At 33.3% G+C, this 26,574-nt stretch overlaps 4 protein-coding genes and 1 pseudogene across 4 annotated transcripts; 1 reads left to right on the top strand and 4 right to left on the bottom strand.

Moving 5' to 3' along the window:
* Window positions 1-912: 912 nt before the first annotated feature.
* Window positions 913-2,011, bottom strand: LOC132799327 (uncharacterized; annotated as a pseudogene).
* Window positions 2,012-2,329: 318 nt separating this feature from the next.
* On the bottom strand, window positions 2,330-4,352 carry LOC132799352 (uncharacterized). Its single transcript, XM_060812453.1, has 3 exons — window positions 4,016-4,352; window positions 2,807-3,574; window positions 2,330-2,556 (listed from the first exon to the last, which is right to left on the bottom strand). The coding sequence occupies exons 1-3, from the start codon at window positions 4,350-4,352 to the stop codon at window positions 2,330-2,332; spliced, it is 1,332 nt and encodes a 443-aa protein (XP_060668436.1).
* Window positions 4,353-8,718: 4,366 nt separating this feature from the next.
* LOC107403640 (stress response protein nst1) lies at window positions 8,719-14,002 on the bottom strand. Its single transcript, XM_060812473.1, has 12 exons — window positions 13,076-14,002; window positions 12,789-12,907; window positions 12,303-12,635; window positions 11,553-11,748; window positions 11,357-11,437; window positions 11,068-11,132; window positions 10,262-10,918; window positions 9,479-10,037; window positions 9,225-9,363; window positions 9,107-9,180; window positions 8,976-9,058; window positions 8,719-8,836 (listed from the first exon to the last, which is right to left on the bottom strand). Exons 1-12 carry the CDS (start codon window positions 14,000-14,002, stop codon window positions 8,719-8,721), a joined length of 3,351 nt encoding a protein of 1,116 aa, XP_060668456.1.
* Window positions 14,003-18,268: 4,266 nt separating this feature from the next.
* On the top strand, window positions 18,269-20,961 carry LOC107404722 (uncharacterized). Its single transcript, XM_048467350.2, has 3 exons — window positions 18,269-18,444; window positions 18,599-18,736; window positions 20,673-20,961. The coding sequence occupies exons 1-3, from the start codon at window positions 18,354-18,356 to the stop codon at window positions 20,687-20,689; spliced, it is 246 nt and encodes an 81-aa protein (XP_048323307.1). The 5' UTR covers window positions 18,269-18,353; the 3' UTR covers window positions 20,690-20,961.
* On the bottom strand, window positions 20,672-26,286 carry LOC107403642 (LRR receptor-like serine/threonine-protein kinase GSO1). The gene is made up of 2 exons (XM_016010553.4): window positions 22,032-26,286; window positions 20,672-21,922 (listed from the first exon to the last, which is right to left on the bottom strand). The coding sequence occupies exons 1-2, from the start codon at window positions 25,468-25,470 to the stop codon at window positions 21,555-21,557; spliced, it is 3,807 nt and encodes a 1,268-aa protein (XP_015866039.1). The 5' UTR covers window positions 25,471-26,286; the 3' UTR covers window positions 20,672-21,554.
* Window positions 26,287-26,574: the final 288 nt, after the last annotated feature.

The raw sequence follows: 26,574 nt of genomic DNA on the forward strand, positions 1-26,574 counted from the left end.
ATGCTTGAATGATGTAAGCTGGTGGATGCAGTAATCACTGTGCGCGCTAATAAATTAAACAAATGGAGCGAAATTTTTCTTGCTGTAATATCGTGTGTTTATATAGGGTAAACATATATGGCCAATGCAAGGTAAACATGCATTAGGTGGAAAAAGTCAAAAATAATATTATAAGGTTAAGGAAAATATTTAACATTGTCTTGTTAAATATATATATATATATATATTCATCTTCATGAAACACGTACGAGGACTTTTAATTTTTTTAAATTTTTTAACTTTATTGGATTCTAGACTCCAAATATAGAAGTTTGGTTAGACCAAACATAGAAATATAATTTTAGAATAAGAATATACAAATAAGAATTTCCTATAAGTGGATTTTACTTTCATAAAATAAAGTTCCTTTTCCTGTTTCTTTACTTGTCCTTGGAATACGTTCTAAATGAAGGCTTATAGATTCTAGTGTTGACTCTTTTCCCTTTTGATGATGATTTTTTAAAAAACCATAGCTAAAAATCTCTTTTGATTTTTGATTTTTTGAATTTTTGTCTTTAGTATGTTCCTTCTTTTCTCTCTCTCTCTTTTTTTTTTTTTTTTTCTCGTAAGGTCAATCTTTGTTATTCTTTTTATTTTTTTCCCTTTTGAGCATTGTCCTGGAATCGATCATAAGTAGAAAGATTTTTTTTGTTTTTTTTTTTGGTTTTTTGGGGGTTGGGTTAAGTGGCAAGTGGTGGATTTGCTTGGTTAATTAGGTTCTATGAATTTCAACTAGATACATACCCGTACGATGCACGGCATATACAATTGCTATATATTATTTTGATAATAAATGTAAAAATGAATTATAATCAAATCATATATAAAGTATTATAAAAATAATATTAAACCAAAATTTTCAATTTAACATAATTAATTTAAATTTTCAAAAACTTCTTCAAAGACCACATTAGTGGTTGAATTGATAGGTTTTCCATTTTTATCATAAATGAATATCTTCAATCCTTTTCTATTTGTAATTTTGGAGACTACAACATATAATTGTCCATGACTGAAAACTGGTTTTTTAATAAAAAGTTCGACATGCGAAAGAGGTTGACCTTGGCTCTTATTAATAGTCATAGCATGTGATACAACCAAAGGATATTGTCTTCTTTTAAACTTAAAAGGCAACCTTGGGTCCGATGAAGTTAAAGTCATTTTTGGAATAAAAACTTTAAACCCGGGCATTGCTTCCTGAAATAACTTTTCCTTTGAGAACATGATTGCCAAGCCTTGTAATGACCAATCTAGTCCCATTGCACAACCCCAAAGAATGATCAACATTTCTTAATAGCATAACGGGGACATCGACCTTCAATTTCAACTGATGATTAGGCATCCCGGAGCATTTTATAGCATTTAAAAATTCAGGTGTATGAAGATCTCCTATAAGATCAATGTTCGAATCAGATCTACAAGTTGCATAAGAACTTAAACATGTATTTTCCTTAATTCGATTAAGGGAACTCACATAGTTATTTATGGATTCAACAATGTCAAGAGTCAGAGCAAGTATGACTCTTTCTTGAAAATATGATGGGTCATTAATATTCTCTGAGAAAGAAGGATATGTGCTATTTACAATAGATGCAGCTGAATCTTCTGTATCCTTTATCAAAAGATCATCAGGTATATGAATCATTGTATGACCATCATTTGGACCGCCAATTGTTCCATCTCCACTACTTGATATCCATTCTGAAAAAGCCTTCAATGTCCGAGTCAATACTTTGAAGTCTCATGTTCTTTGTCAACTTCAAAACTTTACAATATTTCCACAAATATGATAAAGTTGCGAGAACAATGTCTTGCTTACTTCGTTTTGGGATAACAGGCAAATTTGTTTGAAATCTCCTCCAAACACAACAGTTTTACCTCCAAAAGATTGCTCCAAACTTAGTAGATTGCTAAATCTTAAAATATCTCTCATAGTCCTGTCCAACACTTCAAAACAATATCTATTCATCATAGGTGCTTCATCCCAAATGATAAGTTCGGTTTTGACAATCAACTCAGCAAGTGGACTACCTTGTTTAATGTTGCAAGTTGAATCTTCATTTGGAGCAAGAGGTATAGCAAACCTTGAATGTGCTGTCCTACCTCCTGGTAGAAGAATAGATGCTATACCACTCGATGTTACAGTCAACATAATTTTCCCTTTTGATCTCAATGCTGCTGATAGAGTTTTCTAGATAAAAATTTTCCCAGTACCTCTATATCCATACACAAAGAATATACCAGATTTGATACCTTCAACAACACCCATAATTGTTTCATAAACATTTTTTTATTCAACTGTGAGATTTGATACAAACTTATTATGGTCTTCAGCCAAAGCAATTCTATCATAACGCAGCTCGTCCTGTATAAGCCTATTTTGGCAGCAAGAAACATCAATGGTACCAAGGAAATGCATCATTGGAAAGTCACGAAGACTTTTTCCACAACTTCGTAAGATCTTCTCAATCTCTAGAAGAGTGTAATTTTTTATCTCTTCGTCAGTCAGATGCAAATCTGTCAAGTAGAATAAATAAACAATCAAATTATACTAATCATTATTGTTATGTAAATAAAAACATTAAAGAGCATATAAAACCTTGATGATGGAGCATGTTGCATTGTCTGTAGAGTATATCATCTGATAGATACCGCCAACTTTATTCCCAAACAAATTCAGGCCTCGTTAATGAATCTGACAGCAACAAAGTTGCAAATAGATTTCTCAAATAATATGCAGATCCTCAATGGCTTGCTTAAGCTATACCATCAAAATATTCTTTATCATCATCTAACAAACCAAGTGCATAGCAAGCATCTCTTAAAGAATTATATTGAATGCCATTTCTATTCATTATTTCTTCAAAATTTCTTAATCCCCGAACTATGTTAAGAAGTATTCTCAAATAGTACATGTTACCGCATCCTAGAGGCACAAAAAACATTCGTCTAATTGCAAATCCATGCTTCCTTGGATGCCATGCCCTTTCTGAACTCTTCCATACAAATCTAGTAGGAAACTCTGCATAAGTCAACTCCCTCGCTTCAACATATTTTTTATTTGCGTCCATCAAAGCTGAAAACATCGATTTGCTCACGGTATTTTGATTCATGATAGCATCAATTGAATCAGTATCTAGAAATATTATGTTTTTCTCATTGGGAAGATGGAAATTCAATCGCTCAACTGCAGGATCTCTATAATGAATATCAAAATCAAAAATTCTCCAATCTGCCTCGCATGGTGAAATATACCTGCAATCATAGTACATATTTATTTCATCCATGTGACCATGCACATTACTGTCATTAGCACTTCCATAAAAAGTTGCGGTGACCTGATCATGTCTTTTATTGACATATTTAAAAAGATACTTAATAGATCTTGACTGATTACACCACTCAACATTCATATGAGAACCATACTTCAAAAGTAAGTAATGGTTATGCGGAACGACATATCTATTATCCAAGGCAATTCCATTCTTTTCAATTGTTCTTCCGTTGTCTCTCCTTCTATAAATTGGATATCCATCTTCATCAATTGTAGTGCAATCAACATACCTTTTGGGGAAATGTTTTGTACATCTTCCATCCAATATACATGGAGAATTTTTTCTTAAGCTGCCGCATGGTCCATGCATCATCAAATTTTTAATTGCAACATATTATTTTGGATCATTTGCTTCATCGGGAATTTCGACTGAAATGATCTTATCAATATCTTCACCTATTGGACATTTGTCTTCTTGATATAAAAAAAGCAGTGTATGTGCATGTGGCAATCCACGTTTTTGGAACTCAACGGTGTATATTATTGTAGCAACGTATTTTAATATTAAAATTCTGATAGCAAACATATATCATCAATTATATATATATATTGTTGTAGGATTATATTTATATTAGTTAAATAATATTATTTAAAGGATGCAATTTATAAAAAAACATTCATCAGATAAATATGAAAAATTACCTGCTTTGACTTTTCCAAATATCTTGTTTTGTCTGAGATCTTTTACCAACTGATCTAGCTTGACTTTGAATATCCTACAAAGTATATCTAGCTGGTCTTCAGGTTTTAAACCTCTACTTTCTACAAAATGAACAACCTCTGGCCATTTTGGACTACATGTAAGTGTGATAAAAAGCTCAGGGTATCTAGCCCATTTACAAATTGCCATTGCATCTTGGTAATTTTGAATCATGTATCGTGCCCCACCTGTAAAAGAAGAAGGCAATATAACACGTTTTCCTTGTGAAGAAGCATCTGTTTCTCCTCTTAAAATTGCTTCTGCCAAACCTCTATACATCTCGGATCTCAATTCTTTTTTATGGGTACGTATATATAATAGACACGATGATTCAACCATCGTATATGCATCAACTAAAAATTGCTGGAACAATCTTTTTAAAAATAAAATATTTGGGGACTCATTATCTCTTTCTTGTAATCTATAGACATAGAATTCTCTCATGCTTAATCATTTCCTTCTAGCAGATGTTTTTGTGTCTGACTGCTTTAGTAGAACATCCTCTCGATATCCATCCTGGCCATATGGAAAAAGCAAAGGGTAATTGAGGTCCAAGATATGAAGCGTTTAATTCGTTGATCCATTTCAACTCTTCAGTTTGAGTTTCAACTATAATGTCTCTATTAGCCGGAGATGTTTCAAAGTCTCTAAATACCAAAGCTGCAACTTCTGATATAGTTCGTAAATTGTACATCCTTCCGTTTCCTTCTCTCCTTGCAATGATTCTGAGCTTCAAATTTGAGGAGTCATGTTGTCGAATTGTATCCCTTACCATTCTAAGTGACTTAACTAAAACATTATGCTCATCAAGCATCATCTTCAAGTCATGAACAATCTCAGTGCAGTTTTTTGATGTCCAAATTTTGGCTGATACATATATAAAAATAACAATCATTGTTAGCATAAGTAGTTATATATATTAGTATGCAAAACAAAAATTTCGGAAAACACTGATTACCTGACAGCTTGTATTCTATTTGATACTTCATTTTCAGTGTCATAAATATACAATTGCGCAAACTTTGGCAGTGAACCTTTTGGCAGCAATAAAATTCCAATCTTATGGTAATTTTAACCATGTAACCTAAATACAGGAGACCCTCTTCCACGATTTACACTTGAATCGATCTTTCCTCCCATGGATGTAAAAGAAAACATGCTGTTGTATGACCGAATATTTTCAAGAAAATACTTGCTTTTGTCGTCTGCACCATAAAGTAGATACTTAAGAATTTAAGGAGGGTCTTGCATCATTGGAAGCTCCACTTTCCCTCGCGTACAACACAAACAGAATTTTGGTTTTGATGAATTGTAATCCTTTCTAACCCTTTCATCATACCAAAATAATGCACCACAAAATTCACATTTATTGCAAGGATCTCCGATATCCTAATAGTATGCATTAAATTCATAAAGGGTGAATACTATTAAAATTCACATATAAGCAATATAAGCAATTGTGAAATAAAAACAATAAAATCCTAAAAATATACCCATAGTTGAGAAGTCACCGCATTCCACTTCATCCCCGAAAAAAAGGTAAAACAATTAGTAAATAATCAAATTATAATAGTACATTTGCTTATGACAATTGGAATTCTGTATAACAATAATTGTACCATCATATCCACAATCACCATTCCTTGTGACATTAGAATTGATAGGATTTTCATTACCTACAACATAGCAAACTAATGAGACTAAATAAATAATCATATAGTTTTAAATTAAAAAAATTAACTAATATACTTTAAAAGGTTAGAATACACCAATAATATTCAATTGAATATTATATACTGGCAAATCTATTTCCATGATCACTTCTGAAACAATAATTATGGATTTAACTAAAAAAGTAAATTAATAGTATTAATTTAAATAACTGAATTTTTTTTTTCATAAAGCACCGTACCATTATTTAAGTTGCATGTGTTTTCTGAAAAACCTTGAGAAACATATTTATCTGAAAAAGTATTTGACATTGCATTAAAACCTTCAACGGTAGATCCATTATTATTATGTGCTTCCCAGAAGATAGTGCATTTAATGGTGTAGATGCTTTGTTGCATTCATCATATCCAAAACTAACTTGAGAGAAGTTGGTATTATTGACAAATGTGCAATGCCTTCCTTCTCTTTGCAAAAGTGCCACAAAATTGATATTTTCTATTAGTAAATCTTTATCTTTTGAAACTGCTAAAATGTAAAATAAATAAATAAATAAATAAATAAATAATCATACCATATGTGGCATCACTCAAAAGGGGTTCTTGAGAAACTTTGTGAGCTTCTTAACAAATCTTGACTTTGACAAATAGCCTTTGTGTTTGGTGAAACAAAAAAACCATCTAATGCTCTTGTTTGAGACGGTATATTTCCTGTATGTTGACCAAATTTAGTTACTATGAGCAACTTTATAAATATAATTTTGGAATATACTATAAAGCTAAAGCCATGCTCCAAGCATTTTTTCTATTTTTCTACTAAATTGTATTCTCATTTTTTTGACTGATTATTTATGTTACATAATAAATTCTAATAATAAGAATAATGATGAACATTTAAAATACGAAATAATAGTCTAAATATAAAATTACAAAGTATATAATAATAAAATATATATATATATATATATATATATATATTTATATCTATTTAACAAAAGCTTCCAAGAATTTAAAGATTGGATTAATAAAGAAATAATGACAAAATAAACTAACCATCATGTGTACAATGTGATCTTTGGTGCTTTTGAGATCTGATCTATATTCTTTTCATTCTTGCTTTTTTTTTTTGGACTGTGCATCCATTATCAATCTTTAACACAAAATAAATTTGACTGTTTTGATCGGTGCAATTACTGATTTGACCTTAGAGTAAGAACACAAAAGTGTATGAAATAATTAGTTTACCTTTAACAATTATCAATGATACAAAAACCCAAATAATAGACCTTGAACAAAAAAAGAAAAGTTACCCATTTGTTTTTATATCTTTATGTTAATCAACAACCCCAATAAAAAGAAAATTTCTTTTTTTGTTAATTTTTTTAAAAGTGAGATTCTGTTTCTCATCATTTTTTTTCATCATTTGCAACTTGTGTTTTTTTTTTTTTTTTTTTTTGAAACTAAAATTTGTTCCAATGGAGGAAAAAAAGAAAAAAGAAAAAAGAACATAGATCTATAGCACTAAATTTAGTATATAATTATATAGAATCAGATTTTTTTTTTGATTTTCTTTTTCATTTCTCTATTTAGGTAAACATTTGTAGGCCAAATTGAAATGTACTTTAAAAAATAATAAAAAAAAGTTATGATTCTCTAATATATTATTTCACAAAGCAGTTTTATCTTTTATGGAATTTTATCTTTTGAAACATAATCTTATTATTTCACAAATGTAATTGCTTTATGGCCTAAAAAAAAGAAAAAAAAAACTTACTACAATATATATTAGGCCACATATAAAGAGAAAATTGGTTAATTTTACATATAAACCTGCCAATTTTACAATACAAAATTGGTCATTCGCATTTTAGCAACCAAATATTTATAAGCTAGCTTCTATTTAGTACCTCAAGTCTTATTGGCATGAAAAAAAAAAAAAAATTAGAGAGAGAAAAAAAATAGTGTCACGGAGTTAATGTGTCTGTGTATTAGTTAGGTATTTGCAAAATATACACCTGAAAGGGTAGATACATTTTAATGTACTTTAATTAGTGTTGCTTCTAAAACCAAAACATTTCAACTAAAAGCTTGTTTGATTCAGAGTGAGGAGAGAGAAATGCTAAGAAAATTTGCTTCAATTTCCTCTTTTTTTTGGTCAGTTAAATGGAGAATTATAGAATTAGCTCTAAAAACAAATCTACTCATTGCTGATATATTAATTTTTCCTCAAATACAAAACAACCGGGATGATATTTTTCTTTCTTTCTAACGTACCAAACAACATAAGAAATCAAAATGTATTTCTCCTTAATTCTCACTTTCCATCCTTATTTTATTTATCCTTTTTATTTTTTCCTTTCTGCGGAAAATAATTTTAAAATTACTACCACCATACAATAATAATACACATGTATTTGAAGGCAAATGAAAGTTGCATTCTAACTTAGGTTTAAAGAGAAAATGAAAGTAGATTTGCATAGAAAAATTAAAAAACAAACACATATGAAAGATTTTCCCGAATTATCAAACATTTAAGTACAAAAGATTGGGGGGGGGACCCTTATCCATAGTGTGATGAGATGTAACATTATATATATTGTTATTTAAACCATGACATTCATTCAATAATTTTTGAAGCAAGACAAAACATGTGTAAGATAACAACCACGAGATTTTTCTTTTCTCAAACTATATCAATAGAGAATAACCGGGCTTGCTAATGTGGGCTTCTCTTCAAAAAACACATTACAAAAACATATATGTGTGCAGAAAAGAGAAACCATTTCTGATAGTTGTAATACCGATTAGACATGCACAAAAAGAAGTCATGTATATAGCAAAGTAGACTTATATATATGATGTTAACAAACAAATTAAACTTCTTTTTTTTCCTTGAATATGTATGCGCTTCACTCTAATATTTTCTTAATAGAAAGCAGACGGTCCTCTAGTGCAAGAACTCGTTCAAAATTTGTCTTTTATGTATCCTTATAGGCCCGCACAACATCCACTATTGGAGCTCCACAAATTGGGCATTTTCCACTGCTCCATTGCAACTCATGTGCACACTTTAGACAAGTGCACATATGCCCACATCTGAAACAATACAACAAAATTTTATACATACATACATATATATATATATATATATATATATATATATATATATATCCAAATATATTTTGAATGTTTAATCAAGGAAAAAAGTTTGTAAACTTCAAAATTAAGCAAGTACCTATACAAAGGTGAACACCTCGTAGCATATACCACAATTGCCTTTCTTTGGTGCCCCTTCACGTGATGTTCCTTCTCCTTGAACTGCAATATTCAATTTCCATATATACTTTTTATATAATAGTTACGTACCAAAAAGAACACAGTTTTTAATTGTTGAATTATTGGAGTATAAATGAATGGAAGAAGAATGCTTAACAATGAGCCTATTTCATAATTAGAAGAAATTAATAGAACTAAATGTACAAACCTGAATTAACTTCCTGTTTAATGGATTGTTGCATGGTCATCTGCATGTCCATGCAAACCTTTATTGATTTTCTCAGCTCAGACATTTCATGAGACAGTTGCTCCATATGCCTTCTCAAATCGTATATCGCTTCCAGTTCCTATATCCAGTTAACAAAAATCCAATAGAATTTTGTTAATTTCAACATAAACTTGAGAATCATAGACAGAAAGCAACTGAAGCAGATTTAAAAAGAAAAATTAAAAAGTACTTACAATTGAAGAAGTAATTCTGGCCGGAGAGCATTGCGTAGTACCATGATAGTAAGATTGAGAAGGTAAATGTTGGTGTGGAGATGGAGTTGGAGATGTGGATGTAGCCAGATCAGACTCATCACCCACTTCATTGTCCTGGTATCCCCATGAACCAAGTAGAGATGATGGCGGGATTTGCAGTGAAGAAGTGGATTGGTTAATATAATCACTGCCCTCTTGATATTGACCACTATTTACGATTTCTTCTTCTTTTTCCTCCTCCTCTTCCTCTTGTAGATGTTGTTGTTGCTGTTGTTCTTGTTCCTCCTCCTTCTCCAATTCTTGTAGATGTTGTTGTTGCTGTTGTTCTTGTTCCTCCTCCTTCTCCAATTCTTGTTGATGTTGTTGTTGAGTTTCTGCTAGATGCATGCGCCTTTGCAGGAAAGTCATCAATTGTTCATGGTTTTGTTCCTCATCTTCTTCTTCGTTTTCTTGACGTACTTGCCTTTCTAAGTGAGTCACCATTAATCTCTCTATTCTTTCTCTAAAGGCACTGCAATGAAAATTTGATACTGTTCTTCTGCAATGGATGCGTACATAGATCACAAACTCATCACATTGATGGAATGTATAAAAACACATATTCTATAATTATTTTTCTAATTATGAGTCATGAAATTGTAGATTAGATGATCAGTGTTCGTATGTGAATCCACCCATGCTACCTATTTTTGAATTCACTATACTTAGATCTATATTCGAGTTTAAAATAAAGGAATGGGAAAAGGGTGGAGGAAGTTTTACCTTTCGAGTAACCGACATATCTCATTCTCTGAATTGCAGTTATGCATCTTTTGGTACCAGGCTTTCCTACGATCTTCCCAGTGGCTCCTTGGACGTGAGATATCACTAATCCAATCATAGTTGGTTTCTGAATATTGCTGGTAATTGTCTTCGACTTCTTCTACTGCATCATTTGTATCCCAGCCATCAGACAACGTGGTTGAATCTGTTGTTTTTTGCGACTCAACGTTTCCGGTCTCTGAAATTGTTCCTTGCCGTATAATATCAGAACTTGGATTCAAATTTTCTTGAACATCTTCACTTGCATACGACAATGAATTTTGTTCAAGCACTGGACTTTGCTGCTCAGTGCAATTAGCTTCATGAATGTGTGCACCTTCATTAGGTGTAATGGGGATGGAAGAATTGTCCGAATCTATGGTGTCATTTGCTATCTCCCTTTGAGGGCTTCTTGAATCAGTCTGATTATCACTGTGAGCTGTTGCACCCTGCTGATCGAAACCATTATCGAATCGCTCCCTGGATTCGATGGAGGGATAATTTGTATCCATATAGGCCCGCACAACATCCACTATTGGAGCTCCACAAATTGGGCATTTTCCACTGCTCCGTTGCAACTCATGTGCACACTTTAGACAAGTGCACATATGCCCACATCTGAAACAATACAACAAAATTTTATACATACATACAAATATATATATATATATATATATCCGAATATATTTTGAATGTTTAATCAAGGAAAAAAGTTTGTAAACTTCAAAATTAAGCAAGTACCTATACAAAAGTGAGTCAACTTTCACCTCCCAGCATATACAACAATTGCCTTTCTTTGGTGCCCCTTCACGTGATGTTCCTTCTCCTTGAGCTGCAATATTCAGTTTCCATATATACTTTTTATATAATAATTATGTACCAAAAAGAACACAGTTTTTAATTGTTGAATTATTGGAGTATAAATGAATGGAAGAAGAATGATTAACAATGAGCCTATTTCATAATTAGAAGAAATTAATAGAACTAAATGTACAAACCTGAATTAACTTCCTGTTTAATGGATTGTTGCATGGTCATCTGCATGTCCATGCAAACCTTCATTGATTTTCTCAGCTCAGACATTTCATGCGACAGTTGCTCCATATGCCTTCTCAAATCGTATATCGCTTCCAGTTCCTATATCCAGTTAACAAAAATCCAATAGAATTTTGTTAGTTTCAACATAAAATTGAGAATCATAGACAGAAAGCAACTGAAGCAGATTTAAAAAGAAAAATTAAAAAGTACTTACAATTGAAGAAGTAATTCTGGCCGGAGAGCATTGCGTCGTACCATGATAGTAAGTTTGAGAAGGTAAATGTTGGTGTGGAGATGGAGTTGGAGATGTGGATGTAGCCAGATCAGACTCATCACCCACTTCATTGTCCTGGCATCCCCATGAACCAAGTAGAGATGATGGCGGGATTTGCAGTGAAGAAGTGGATTGGCTAATATAATCACTGCCCTCTTGATATTGACCACTATTTACGATTTCTTCTTCTTTTTCCTCCTCCTCTTCCTCATCATTCTCCTCCTCCTCTTCCTCTTGTAGATGTTGTTGTTGCTGTTGTTCTTGTTCCTCCTCCAATTCTTGTTGATGTTGTTGTTGAGTTTCTGCTAGATGCACGCGTTTTTGCAGGAAAGTCATCAATTGTTCATTGTTTTGTTCCTCATCTTCTTCTTCATTTTCTTGATGTACTTGTCTTTCTAAGTGAGTCACCATTAATCTGTCCATTCTGTCTCTAAAGGCACTGCAAAGAATATTTGATACTGTTCTTCTGCAATGGATGCATACGTAGATCACAAACTCATCTCAGTGATGGAATGTATAAAAACACATATTCTATAAATATTTTTCTAATTATGAGTTATGAAATTGTAGATTAGATGATCAGTGTTCATATGTGAATCCACCCATGCTACCTATTTTTGAATTCACTATACTTAGACCTATCTTGAAGTTTAAAATAAGGGAATGGGAAAAGGGTGGAGGAAGTTTTACCTTTCGCGTAACCGACACATCTCATTCTCTGAATTGCAGACTTCTTCTGCTGCATCATTTGTATACCAACCATCAGACAACGTGGTTGAATCTGTTGTTTTTTGCGACTCAAGGTTTCCGGTCTCTGAAATTATTCCTTGCCATGTAACATCAGAACTTGGATTCAAATTTTCTTGAAGATCTTCACTTGCATACGACAATGAATTTTGTTCAAGCACTGGACTTTGCTGCTCAGTGCAATTAGCTTCATGAGTGTGTGCACCTTCATTAGGTGTAATGGGGATGGAAGAATTGTCCGAATCTATGGTGTCGTTTACTATCTCCCTTTGAGGCCTTCTTGATGGAGGGATAATTTATGTTAGTAATGGTACAAAAATAATGCATATGATACAAATACACACACATGTTTGTTACGAATAATGCATTCAAACCTTTAATGAAATGCACATTCTCAAAATAAAAGATTTTAGTGAAAAAAGGATTTACCTCAAATGCATGATGGTAGAACTTTGTGGTTGTTTATTGAATTGAGATGATCTTGATTCTGGGCCTTCTTGCTCGTGAATTGCAATGTTGCTCTGTAGCAATCTATGCCGCAATAAAGACTGCACACAAATAAGCAAAAACAGAGCATGCTATGTTCTTAGAAATAGTACTAAATTCAATAGCAATCAATAAATGGAATGTTATTGGATATGAAAGTCAGGACAATCATTGCCACTTGAGTTGTTGTTGTTCCCTTAAAAGTGTTGGTACAAACGAGACTGCATTACCTGAATTTGATCTTTTTGTGGGAATCTCGAAACCAGTCTGCGATCGACCAATTTTTCAAGCTCTCCATGCCTGTCACGCTCTATTTGCATAGGCAAATCATTAAAAGCCTGTCTCCCTCTGATCCGAGGTGAATATGTAACAGGAGAAAAGCCTCTGTGCTCTAATTGATCCGGAGTAGAGGAACGTTCGTGCTCGCCAGACGGTGATGCATTGGTGCTAGAGTTATCATCACTCAAAGAAGATAATGAACTCTGTACCTGATTAGCAGCTGTGAATCTCCTAATAATATCTGCAACTCTTACCCTTTCACTTTCTCCTGAATCCAGACTTTGTTCTTGAGACGAAGAACAACATGGTTGATCGCTTTGGGCATTCCTTTCGCCATTCCAAGCCGAAAAAGAATCCTCAGGCGCGGGGCAAACATCGAATCTTTCATCAACAGATGAAGCTGCAGAGGATGCAATCTCATTACAACTAGTGCCAGAATCACACCTGCTTGCATTGGAGTTCATACTATGAGACTTGCTTAGCCTTCTCTCCCATATTTGTACAAGAGAAGAAGCCCTAAGGCTTGAGATTTCACCGAGACTATCTGATCTAACCAGAACATTGTTATCTTCTCTCCTAGAAGTTGATGGCCCTGGTGATGAAGTTGCCGAATTTGCCAACCCCAAGGTGTCGACGTCGTTTGTTTGTCTTTCCTCTTCATTGTTGCCAATCCATGAAGAATCTGGATCGTTGATTTGTTGTTGGTTCTGTGACGTTTCAGGAGAGATTGAAACGCAAGTCTGGAGGTGGTTTCTGACCAAGTTCTTCAAGTTCTTTTGCAATGCTGTTTGCGTGGCTCTGGCATTAATCTCTGCTCTGCATCGATCTCGCCGGTTGTGATCCCTCAAAACACAACCAAATGGTGCACACGAAGCCATTTCAACCTGAGAGGAAGCCATTTTTTTTTTCCTAATCAATGCTAACAAAAAATTTACATGTTTGTTTTTGTATTTTTATATTTAATATGTCAGCCAAAAAAAATGCATTGAAAAACAGGCAAAGAAAGAGAAAGGAAAGCAATTTTAGACCTTGTGAAATGGGAGAGACGTATCCAATTGCCCGTTTGCAATTTTGCGATATAGCCTCCTTGTACAGCTGCTAGGGGCAAGACTACAGAGAAACACAAACCAAAAAACATTGAAAAATAAACAAAGTTTTCATATTGTTAAGTAATCTAACAGAAAATGTTTATGGACCAAAGTGGTGAAACTAATGAAAGATTTATGTGTTTTTTCAGCTTTTCAGCGACAGAAAGCAAGAGTGAGACTATAAAAGAGTGTTTATTTATAATTAGGCATTTATTTGGTAATAAAATGTAAAGGGAAACTTTTGGCGAGAAAATGGAATAAAAAGGAGAAATTGGTTTTAAGCCGGTGGTGATGTAGCATAATATATGCAATCTATGGATGCAAATTGCCTACTATAACCTGTGTTTGCTATTTATATCTTTTAATTCTTTGACCATTTTACTGATTTCAAGGCTAATTCATTATGTTACCATTTTTTCAATACTAGCCTTGGGTTAATAAAATGTAAAGGGAAACTTTTGGCGAGGAAATGGAATAAAAAGGAGAAATTGGTTTAGAGCCCATGATGTAGCATAATATATGTAATCGATGGATGAAAATTGCCTACTATAACCTGTGTTTGCTATGTATATCTTTTAATTCTTTGACCATTTTACTGATTTCAAGGCTAATTTATTATGTTACCATTTTTTCAATACTAGCCTTGGGTGTGTTCTGATAGCATTACCTTATATGTCACATTTAAAATTTGTGGCCCATCAAAACCGTACCAAATAAGGATTTCACAATTTCATCATCCTTCAATTGTTGTGCATGCCTTAGATTCCGCATTGTCTAGATTCATCTGATTTTTCTTTTAAATTTTTATAGATTTTTATTATAATTACAAAATCAATTATAAAACTATGTTATTAAAAGTCAACAAGAAAGAATGCAAAAGATTTGAAATCGAAACTCAATTATTTGTGATGTTATATATAGGGGTGAATTGAATTGAATTTAAAAATAATTTTATTAGTTATTAAAAGAAAAAAGAAAAGGTTGTATTATAATGAAGTAGTGAAATTCAAAATTTAACGGGTTTAATATATAACTTTTTTTTTTGGGAAAAAAAAAAAAAGACTTCTCCTATAACTGTGTTCAAATTGTTTCAATTAATGAAATTACATCGTTTATGTTCATGGTTATGTCAACGATACGATGGGAACCAATTGTTGGAATTTTAAATCACTTGAAGGCTTTATATAATAATGCCAAAGGATATAAATAAAGAGATCATCAATACTTTCCCCAAAATTGGTATCGGTTACAAGAGATCATCAATATGTTCCAATGGAAAAAAAAAAAAAAACATAGATCTAGAGGACTAAATTTAGTATATAATTATATAGAATCAGTTTTTTTTTTTCTTTTTCATTTCTCTATTGAGGTAAACATTTGTAGGCCAAATTAAAATGTATTTTAAAAAATAATAAAAAAAGTTGTGATTCTCTAATATATTATTTCACAAAGCAATTTTATCTTTTAAAACATAATCTTATTATTTCACAAATGTAATTATTTTATGGCCTAAAAAAAACAAAAAAAAAAAAAACTTACTACAATATATATTAGGCCATATATATATATATATATATATGGCCTAACTATATGGCCGGATTCTAACTTTTATATAATATTATATGGCCATTGTAGTAAGATTTATATGGCCTAATATAAAACCAATAGTTTATCACATATTATATTTTTTTATTTATATATTTATGTATTCAAAGATATTAAATTTGCTTTACAATATTTGTTTTAAAAAATGCATCTTCATTTATAATTATGAAATAAATAAAATGTTTTATAGAAAAAATACTATATATTCATATATATTTTTATTTTATTTTATAATCAAATCAAAAACAAAATATCTTCCTAAACAAATTAATTAAAAAAAGTAAAAAAAAAAACTCCTTTTCACATATATTATCTCATTCTAAGAAAAAAAAAAATATATATATATATATATATATATATATATAGAAAAAATAATATAACATATATAATAATTATCTAATAAGGAATTTATAGTTAAAACACACACACACACACACACACAACGTTTAAAAAAAAAAAAAAATAGAGAATTGATACATAATATTGTTTTAACAAAATTTTAAAAAAGTAATTACTTTTTTCTCTATTTGGAATCTCTTCCTTGCGCGTTTCCCTTGTCCATATACATCAAGCATTTTCTAAAATATTTTCCATTTTCAAACGCACGGGTATGTTTCCCTTGTCCATATAAACCAAGATCTTCCAATCTTTTCCAATGTACCCTTGTCCATATAAACCAAGATCTTCTAATCTTTCCCAATTAAAATCGCACAGAATCGTACAGGTATGTTTTAAGTACGTCTTAAAACAAAAAAAAAAAAAAAAAAAAACAAAACAAAAAAAAAAAAGAATGAAGGCATTTGAAAGGAAATGTCTAACTTTTATATAATATTATATTGTTTCCCTTGTCCATGGTGAAAATTTTAAAAATGGTAGGTTAGAGAATAAAAATATATATATATATATAATATGAAAAGGAAGGAAAATATATATTAGGCCTCCCAAAATTAGTTAAGTTTTGGGATTGTGATTATGATTTTATGCAAAATTTATTTATTTTTATGTAAGACAAAACATGGAAGCTTAATTGATTTTGATTCACATCTTAATAAGAAAAAAATAAACAATAAAAAAAAGCCAATCAATTAACTATTATATATTTGGACAAATCTATGTATTAATAAATATATGTGACAAACAATGTTTACAAAAAAAAAAAAAATTGGATACATAATATTATTTTAACAAAATTTCAAAAAAGTAATTATTTTTTCCTCTATTTGGAAACTCTTCCTTGCACGTTTCCATTGTCCATATACACCAAGCATTTTCTAAAATATTTTCCAATTTTAAACGCATGGGTACGTTTCCTTGTCCATATATACCATGATATTCCAATCTTTTCCAATTAAAATCGCACGGATATGTTTTAAGTAAGTCTTTATAAAAAAAAAAAAAAGAATGAAGATATTTTCGGGACATGTTTTTAGTCTGCGCACAGAAATTAATACCTTTGCCTCTTAATCTAATATAACTTAATTATGTTTTATATATTTGTCAACTTTTGAAACAATATTTATCTAATCCAATTTGTTATTTTATGTTTTTTAAGTAAAATTATTAATTTGGGAAACTAAAGTATAATGATAATAATAAACTCATTTAAAGTATAACAAAAATTTAAAATTGTATAAAAATAATAATAAACTCATTGAGTATTATTCAATAAAAAATGACTTCAAAATTGAAAATGACAAAAATTAAATATAATACCAATGTGTCAATAAATTGATAATTTGAAATTAGATTTTTGATTATCATTTTTAATGCAATCTAAAAATAAAAATAAATAAATAAATAATAAAAAATAAAAAATAAGTTTTCTAGGATGATTTTCTAAAATACCATCATCAAAAAGAAGAAAAAACGACACTAATATAGACTATTATGTATAAATTTTTAGCGATGCTTTTTAATAAAACGTTGTTAAAAATTTTTTATAATAGTCTACGCTTTTACGAAAAAAATGTTGAATTTTTTCTTTTTTGATGATGATTTTTTAAAAAATCATAGCTAAAACTTTATTTTTTATTTTTTGTTTTTTGAATTTTTGCCTGTAGTATGTTCCTTCTTTTCTCTCCGTTTTAAATTTTCTCTCTTCTTCTTTTTTTTATTTTTTAAGATCATTCTTTGTTATTCCATTTATTTGTTTCCTGAAATTGAACGTAAGTAGAAAGACTTTTTTTTGGGGGGGGGGGGGGGCAAGTGGGTGGTGGTGGTGGATTTGCTTGGTTAATTAGGTTCTATGAATTTCAATACTGGCTTTGTTCTTTATCTCTATCTTCTCGAATTCAAAAAATGATTATTTTTATTTTTTTATTTTTTTATTTTATTAGGGTTTTTGTATACACAGTTACAGGAGTTGGCTTAGACTTATAACGTTATGAGTATACACGTGCAAAGCACGTTGGCCATATATAGATATATATATATATATACATATATATATAGAAAGAGACTGAAGAAGAAGGTCGAGGAGTGTTGGATTGGAGCGAGGAACCGGGAAATCGGGGGGGCAAAACAAAAAAGGGAAACGATGCCGCTAAGTTCGACGGTGATCGGAGCTCTGCTCGGATTAGGAACACAGATGTATTCCAATGCCCTCCGCAAGCTACCTTACATGCGCCGTACGATTTACCCTCAAATTTTTTTTTCTAACCCTAATTATCCCTGTTTGTTTCCTTAGAATATATATATATATATATATATATTTTTTTTTTGGTTTAAAATTTCTGTCATTTTTGAATTTATTCTTGAAATTTTGGTGTTTATCTGATTCAGATCCTTGGGAGCACGTGCTGGGGATGGGGCTTGGGGCAGTGTTCGTAAACCAGCTGGTGAAATGGGACGCCAAGCTGCAGGAAGACCTCGATAAGATGCTCGAGAAGGCCAAAGCTGCCAATGAGCGTCGTTATTTCGGTAGTCAATTTTCTCTTTCCTATTCAAAATTAGTTCCTTTTTCGCTCAAAAATTTTAACTAATTTTTGTATGATCAAGATTGGATTCATATAGGGTAGCGCAATTTGCAGGAATTTGTATTTGAAGGACCTAGATGTCCTTCTTCTCCTTTGTGCCATGCTTATTTACGATGTGGGTTGGGGTTAGAAAATTTAAGCTACGTAAATTGACTCTTCCATTTCGTATTATTTTCGTTTTCATAACTATTCTATTACTTATTAGTTATTACGATACAATTCATACTAGTTTTTAGTGTTTCTTTTGCAACTGCTCCATGTTTTTTCTTTGGAAGTCTTAACTATTTTGGTTTTCAAGTAATAATTTTAGGAATAGAGATGGATATTAGTTCAAGAGTAGGGCAGTACCGATCAAATAGTAGATATTGAATTGTCATTTGAAGTGAAAGCCTAGGGACTTTGAGATTGAGTTTATTGAAATTAGTATAACAAATAAAAAAGGGAAGCAAAGCCTTAACTTGAATTTTGAGCAATGATTGATGATTATTTAAGTTTGAGATTAGGCTTTGACAGAGTTGGTTGATCACTCATCAATTGTTTTTCTCTTTTTGATTTTGGTCTTCACCTATTTGTTATCACTCTCTGACCGTATTGTAAGTGTAATTTGTGCTTGGACATTGTGTTGCCCTTATTTTCTACGTGATCTTCTGAGACTTGCTCTTAGTAAGCTAGTCTGCTGTCCATCATGCTGGTTTTATTGCAGGAAGTTCTTTGGGAAACTGTAACTATATTCTTTTGGTGGTTCTCACTTGGTGTAGTTTGAATATTCTGGAAACCTAATGTATGAAGTGGACATGTTCCACCATGCTTTCAAAGTTACAAAAATGAAGTTGACTATACTAATTTTGAATATTTATTTTTATAGGTTATTTAGCTCTTGTTTGGCTTTGTACTTTTTTCCCCCCCTATTTTTAAAAACTTTTTAAACTACATTATTGTGGTTTTAAACTAGAGAACATGTTTTGAGTACATGCCAGTTGTTTTCTCTGTAAAATGTTTACTTCTTCAATTCAATCTTCGTATTCCTCTTCACCTTCTTCCCTTTGTCTCACCCAATGTCTATGGATCTTTCACTGTAAAGTGGATCAAGGGGATTCTATCCTTGATTTGACATTGCCACATTGGTAAGGATCCAATACTCCTGCTGTAGGAGTATCCTATTAGCATGTGATGATATGAGGTTAAAGTGGTCTCTGCTAGAGTACTTGATGGGCTTGCCACATAGTATTGTGTCTGGGAATACTTGTGGTTTCCATGGTTGCTTTCAAATCCTCTTTGCATGTATGAAACTATGGGGGATAACACTAAGGTGTTTTTCCTGTTTAGAGGTTGGATTTTAGCATGTGGTATTGTGCAAGTTGAAAAACATAACAGATGCAACACTAATGGTTTTAAGATGAGTGGATTGCCAGAGTAGGTGGTCTTTAAGATTTGGACGCTATTTTTCGGTTATCTTGAACCCAGAACTCAAGCATATTTGCTCTAACTTGAATCTTTTTCCTTGTTTTGCTATTTATTATGTATTTATTCGTTATTGTTAAGTATTCTTTCTAGCATCTCATCTTTGCCAATTATTAAAATTGTTAATTGGAAAGATTTTTCTTTTTGCTGTGTCAAATTGGTATATTGTCCAATAATTTGACTCTACCCTTTATTAAGACTCTTTACGCAATGTTCTATTTACTCTATCCCGCTTTACGTTGGTAAGAATACTTGTCTATATTAATTAGAGATGTATGTTTGTTCATATAAATGCTATTTATATTTAATGTGTTACATGTTTGATTCATATATATGTATGAAATTATTTGTTTATTTGATACATTGGAATAAAATGTTCTCTCAAGCAGTGAGAGTTTAATAATTTCAATAACATGCAGATGAAGATGATGCGTAGCTTGTGTCCCTAATGATTGCGGGATTTTCAGAGAACATTTTCATCTTTTGAGAGAATGATGGTCCTGAAAGTTGTGGGCGCTTGTTTGCTTCAAATTAGTTCATCTGTTTGTAACGCATTAAAGACCTCATTTTTTTTTTTTCCTCCCCCCCCTTCATTTTATAAATTTTGCTACACATAAAAGATGCGTGAATGATGTAAGCTGGTGGATGCAGTAATCACTGTGCGCGCTAATAAATTAAACAAATGGAGCGAAATTTTTCTTGCTGTAACATCGTGTGTTTATATAGGGTAAACATATATGGCCAATGCAAGGTAAACATGCATTAGGTGGAAAAAGTCAAAAATAATATTATAAGGCTTAAGGAAAATATTTAACATTGTCTTGTTAAAATATATATATATATATATATATATATATATATTCGTCTTCATGAAACAGGTACGAGGACCTTTAATTTTTATAAATTTTTTAACTTTATTGGATTCTAGACTTCAAATATAGATGTTTGGTTAGACCAAACATAGAAATATAATTTTAGAATAAGAATATACAAATAAGAATTTCCTATAAGTGGATTTTACTTTCATAAAACAAACTTCCTTTTCCTGTTTCTTTACTTGTCCTTGGAAGGTTCTAAATGAAGGCTTATAGATTCTAGTTTTGTTAATATTTCCCTAGTAAAATCCTCTTCTCAGTGTTGATTAGAACAATGATATGAAAGCGCAGGGCTTCCATTCTGCCTGCCTGCCAACACAATTTGCATAAACCACTGGAATCAAACTGAAAAAATTGTCACCCCAAATCAAAGGGCTATTCTTACATCAAACTCTTTTCCAGCATCAGTAAATATGATTCTATCAGTTAATCGGTATCTAAATTCGTCTTCTCAAACTCCACCACCCTATTGTTAAAAACATGTCGTAGGAGATCATACACCTGCCGTGATGTTGGCCTTTCTAGAGGGCTGGTTTTGGTGCACTGCAGTGCTATTTCAAGAACTTGAAATGCCGCAAATTCTTCCCTAGGTAATAGTGATTTCAGCTCTGGGTCTATCAACTCCTGACGAGCAGAGTCCTGCATTTCAATATGTGTCTCCACCCATCTCACCATGTCCATATCCACGCTGAAAGCAGCATCAGTCGGCATTTTTCCGCTAACAAGCTCTATTAGAACAATCCCCATGCTATAAACATCACTCTTTTCTGTTGCTTTAAGTGAATAAGCATACTCTGGAAACATATTGTCCGTTAGAAATCACTTAGAACTACAAATTTGAGGCCAAAAACTAAATTGGGTACTCTCAGAAAATAACAAAAAGCTAAAAGAATTATCTAATACCTGGTGCTATGTAGCCAAAGGATCCAGCAAAAAATGTGTTTGATTCTGTGTTGGAGTCATACTCGATGAGTGCCTTTGCCAGCCCAAAATCTCCCAAATGTGCCTCCATATCAGAATCAAGCAAGACATTGCTTGATTTAATATCCCTATGGATTATCTTTGGCACACAGTCATGGTGGAGATACTCAACTCCCTGAGCTAATCCCATGGCAATCCTTAACCTTGCCTCCCAGTCTAGAAATCTCGTCTTCTTACTGTTAGCCGGTTGTCCATGCAGCCAATCCCAAACGCTTCCATTCTCCATATAATCATATATTAACAAGTTTGGACTTGCTCCTTTGTTGCTACAATACCCCATTAACTTAACAAGATGCCTGTGCCTTATCCTCCCAAGTGTCTTAACCTCTCTTGTGAAACTTTTATTTGATAAAAGATCATCTTTCCCCGAAATCTTCTTGACAGCTACAGTTTCTCCGCTGGGCAACTCTGCTTTGTAGACTATCCCTGATCCTCCTGAGCCAATCCTGAACTCGTCGCTTAGATTGTGAGTGGCTTCCATAATGTCATCCCATCTAAAACCTCTCTTTGCAGGACTGTTTTGAAAGAGTAGTCTTCTTCGTGTGTAAGGAGGAGTGGACGAGTAAGTGTAGCTCATTTCCCTGCCTCTTCTGAAAGATTTTCGTCTGTTTTTAAGGAAGAGGGCGGCTATGAAAATCAACAGAGCAACTGCCGTTAAAGTAGAGATAGCAGAAACGACCACCACTGATAATTCACTTAGGCCCGACTGCTGATTACCAGAAACAACTTTGCAGTTTCCAAGGGTGCTTCCACAAAGGAGGAGATTTCCTTGGAAGGCTTCAGGGGGAAAACGAGTGAATTGCTTGCCTAGCTTTCCTTGAAGACTGTTGTAAGATACATTAAGCTTTCCCAGGCTGCTCATTTCCCCAACTTGGGGAGGGACTTCTCCAACAAGTTGATTGTTTGAAAGATCAAGTGCTTCAAGTTTGGAAAGTGTCCCGATAGAGGATGGTATCTGACCAGTCAGATTGTTGTGACTGATATCAAGAATGATCTGCAGATTCTGGAGCTGTCCAAGCTCAATAGGTATGTCACCACCAAAGCTGTTATGTGACAATCGAAGTTCATACAACTTGCCCAACTTACCAATGGTTGGAGGGATTGGTCCTGAAAACTGGTTACAGTTGAGGTTCAGGACATTGAGGGAGGACAAATTACCAATTTCAGCAGGAAGAGTTCCATTAAGAGAATTGTCATCAAGTGAAAGAACCAACAATTTGGAGCAATTGAACAATTCTCGAGGAAGAGGCCCCGAAAATCGATTCGAGGAGAGCTTCAATTCTCCCAACTGAGGCAAACTTCCAAGCCAGGGTGGTATGATTCCGGAAAGAATATTATCATTCAAATCAATATGGGAAAGTTTCTTACAAAGTGAAAGCTCAGCTGGTATTGATCCAGTGAGAGAATTCCCTGACAGGTCTAATAACGACAGTTCATGGATTTTACCCAAAGTTGGTGGGATATTCCCAGTAAACTGATTGCCTCCCAGTCTCAACCTCTCAAGAGAGGGTGAATTTCCCAGCTGGGAAGGAATTTCATGGTCAAATGCATTGTCCGTGACATCAAAAGAAAGAAAAGAATGGGAGCTACACAATGCAGCAATACTCCCATTCAGTCTGTTTCTTGACAGATTCACTCTGGTCAAGTTTGATAAATTAACTAAAGCATCAGGGAGATTACCTTCGAGGGAATTGTTGTAGAGCATGAACTCCTCCAGAGATTTGAGGAAACTGAACGTCATAGGGACACCACTTGATAGACCATTGTCAGCCAAGTCTAGTATAGTAAGCTTATGACAGTTGCCCAATGTGGAAGGAATCTGACCCACAAGCTCATTCTGTCTCAGATGAAGAAAGTTCAATTCTTTGAGCCTTCCGATTGTAATAGGAATCTTCCCACTGAAACGATTCCCAAAAAAATCAATCATTTGTAAACTAGAACAGTTTCCAATCTCCATGGGGATCTCTCCAGATAACTGGTTGTCATAAAGATACAGAATCTCAAGCTTCCCAAGCTTTCCCATCTCTCTTGGAAGGTTGCCCTGCAAATTGTTGTGGTACAATGCCAGTGTCTGCAGTTTGGTGAGGTTGCCTAGGGATGAAGAAATCGAACCAATCAGAGTGTTGTTGTGGAGCAAAAGATCGGTTAACTCTACCAATCCGTATAGCTCAACTGGGATTGTTCCATTGAGTGTGTTGTTGGACAAATCGAGCTGTGTCAGAGAATGACAGTTGCTGAGTTCTGCAGGAATTTCACCAGAAAGTTGAATATCTGATAACATGAGGTGCTCCAAACTGGTGGCATTGGAACATAATTTTCTTGGTATGGAACCAGAGAGATTGTTGTTTGACAAAACCAAGTAAACAAGCTGACTCATTTGGCCAAATTCCTCTGGAATTCCTCCCCTGAGCCTGTTCATGGATAAATCAAGAATCTGAAGATTACCCAGTTGAACTAACGACCTAGGAATTGCACCTTCAAGCTGATTGCCCATCATATTCATGTAAACGAGTTCGGCAAGTTCACTGAGTTGACTCGGAATATCCCCTGATAAGCTGTTATTGGCCAGGTTTAGATTTTGAAGATTTTTCAGACGACCCAATTCACCAGGGATTGACCCATTGAGATTGTTGAGAGCAACGGTAAAGATTTGAAGGCTTGAACAGTTCCCCAGCTCAGCAGGGATTGGACCCTCCAGTTGATTTTGTTGCAGAATTAGATTTTCGAGTTGGCTGAGTCGGCCGAGTTCATTTGGTATTGGACCGGTGAGACTGCATGAGGCCAAACCAAGAGTGACCAAATTGACAAGATTACCAAACGAGGCAGGTATTGAACTCGTGAGTCCATTGTCACCGATTCTCAAAACTCGGAGACTCGTGAGTTCCCCGAGTTGACTGGGAATGGAACCACTGAGTTCGTTGGAAAAGAGAAGCAGAGATTGCAATGACGAAAGATTAGAGAGGGTAGGTGGAATGGGGCCCGCAAGGCGGTTAGAAGAAAGATCAAGGTGTAGCAGGTTTTGCAAACGACCGAGTGATGGAGATATCGACCCGGCGAGTGACGAGTCGGAAAGGTTGAGCCCCACCACATGAACTGAGTCATCGACCGAGTTCAACCCACAAGAAACTCCTCTCCAAGTACAGAAATTTGTATTCCTTGCAGACCAACCCTGCAAAACACTTTCTGGGTCTTCCACAAACGACTTTTTAACCTCCAAAAGCAATCTCAAAGTCAACGACTTTCTATCAACTTTGCCTTGACAAAACACAAACCCAGATGAAAAAAGACACATAAACAGAACAAAAGCAACGGGTAACAAAACCAATTTAGTCATCGCCATGTCTGCAAAATATTGAGCCATCTTTATCTCTCAACAAGTGGAAAAGCTAAAAAGAAAGTGTTTTTAAATTGGTTCATAACTGGGTTTTTGGTTTTGAAGCTATAGCTAGGCATTAAAGTTTGTAATTAAAACCTCCAATGGTGGTGAAAAACAGAGAGGTGGAGTTGACTGGTTGTGGGCGTTGGGAATGCATGGAAAGGAAATTAAGGAGACTATATAGTATAGAGATGGTTCTTGAAGTGTACGCAGATTTGCTGGTTTTTGCATGCCTTGGGAAGTTAAAGTGATAAGAAGAGACTTGAATGAGTCCACCAATTTTGTCAGTGATCTACTGCTTTTCCCATTGCAATTAATATTGACCACCTCTAGCTAGCATCTTAAAAAAAATAATGGGACAAGTAGTTACAAAGGTCAAACTGGGGGTCAGAGAAACAGTATGAAAATATGTGTGTGTTGAAAAAAGTAATCAATAAATAAGAAGCAGATTCAAGAAAAAGATCAAAGAAAGTATGTACCTTTTTTTTTTTTAGTGAAATAAAAAACCATGCATGAATAGGAAGGAAGTTAAAAAGCAGAGATATGGGCATGTAATGAGGAGATACAGTAGTTGGGTGACCGACAATGGTGTGGCCAGTGGCTTTGCTTTATTAGCTCAATTGGTGTATTAGCTCAAAAATGACTTAGTCTCTACAGAGAAAGTGAGCGGTTGAATTTCCCCTTTTTAATTTTTCCCTTTTCATTTAATAATTATGTATTGAAAATAGCTTTACAAAGTCAAATGAGTACCCTTCAAAGTACCCCTTGTCATTCCCAACGTAACCCAACAAACTTACAAACTCCAACTTACTTTATCTTTAAATATCTTTCGTATGTATAGTTGTTTGAACCATTTTGTTTATATATGTAAATAATACCCCATATTAATTATGTCCTATAATGCTAGCTTATTGGGTTTGATCTACCAAATCCTAATGTCCTTTTGTGTTATTCCTTTGTTTGGTTGGTGACATGTAAACCCCTCTTTGTTGTCTAGCTACTCCAAATTCTCTCGTTTTACGTATATATTATATGCTTTGCCTACTCAATTATGTGAGCTGTGTCATTTACTCACTTACAATATAGTTT

Source organism: Ziziphus jujuba, chromosome 1 (assembly GCF_031755915.1).
Source record: "Ziziphus jujuba cultivar Dongzao chromosome 1, ASM3175591v1".
Taxonomy (NCBI): Eukaryota; Viridiplantae; Streptophyta; class Magnoliopsida; order Rosales; family Rhamnaceae; genus Ziziphus; species Ziziphus jujuba.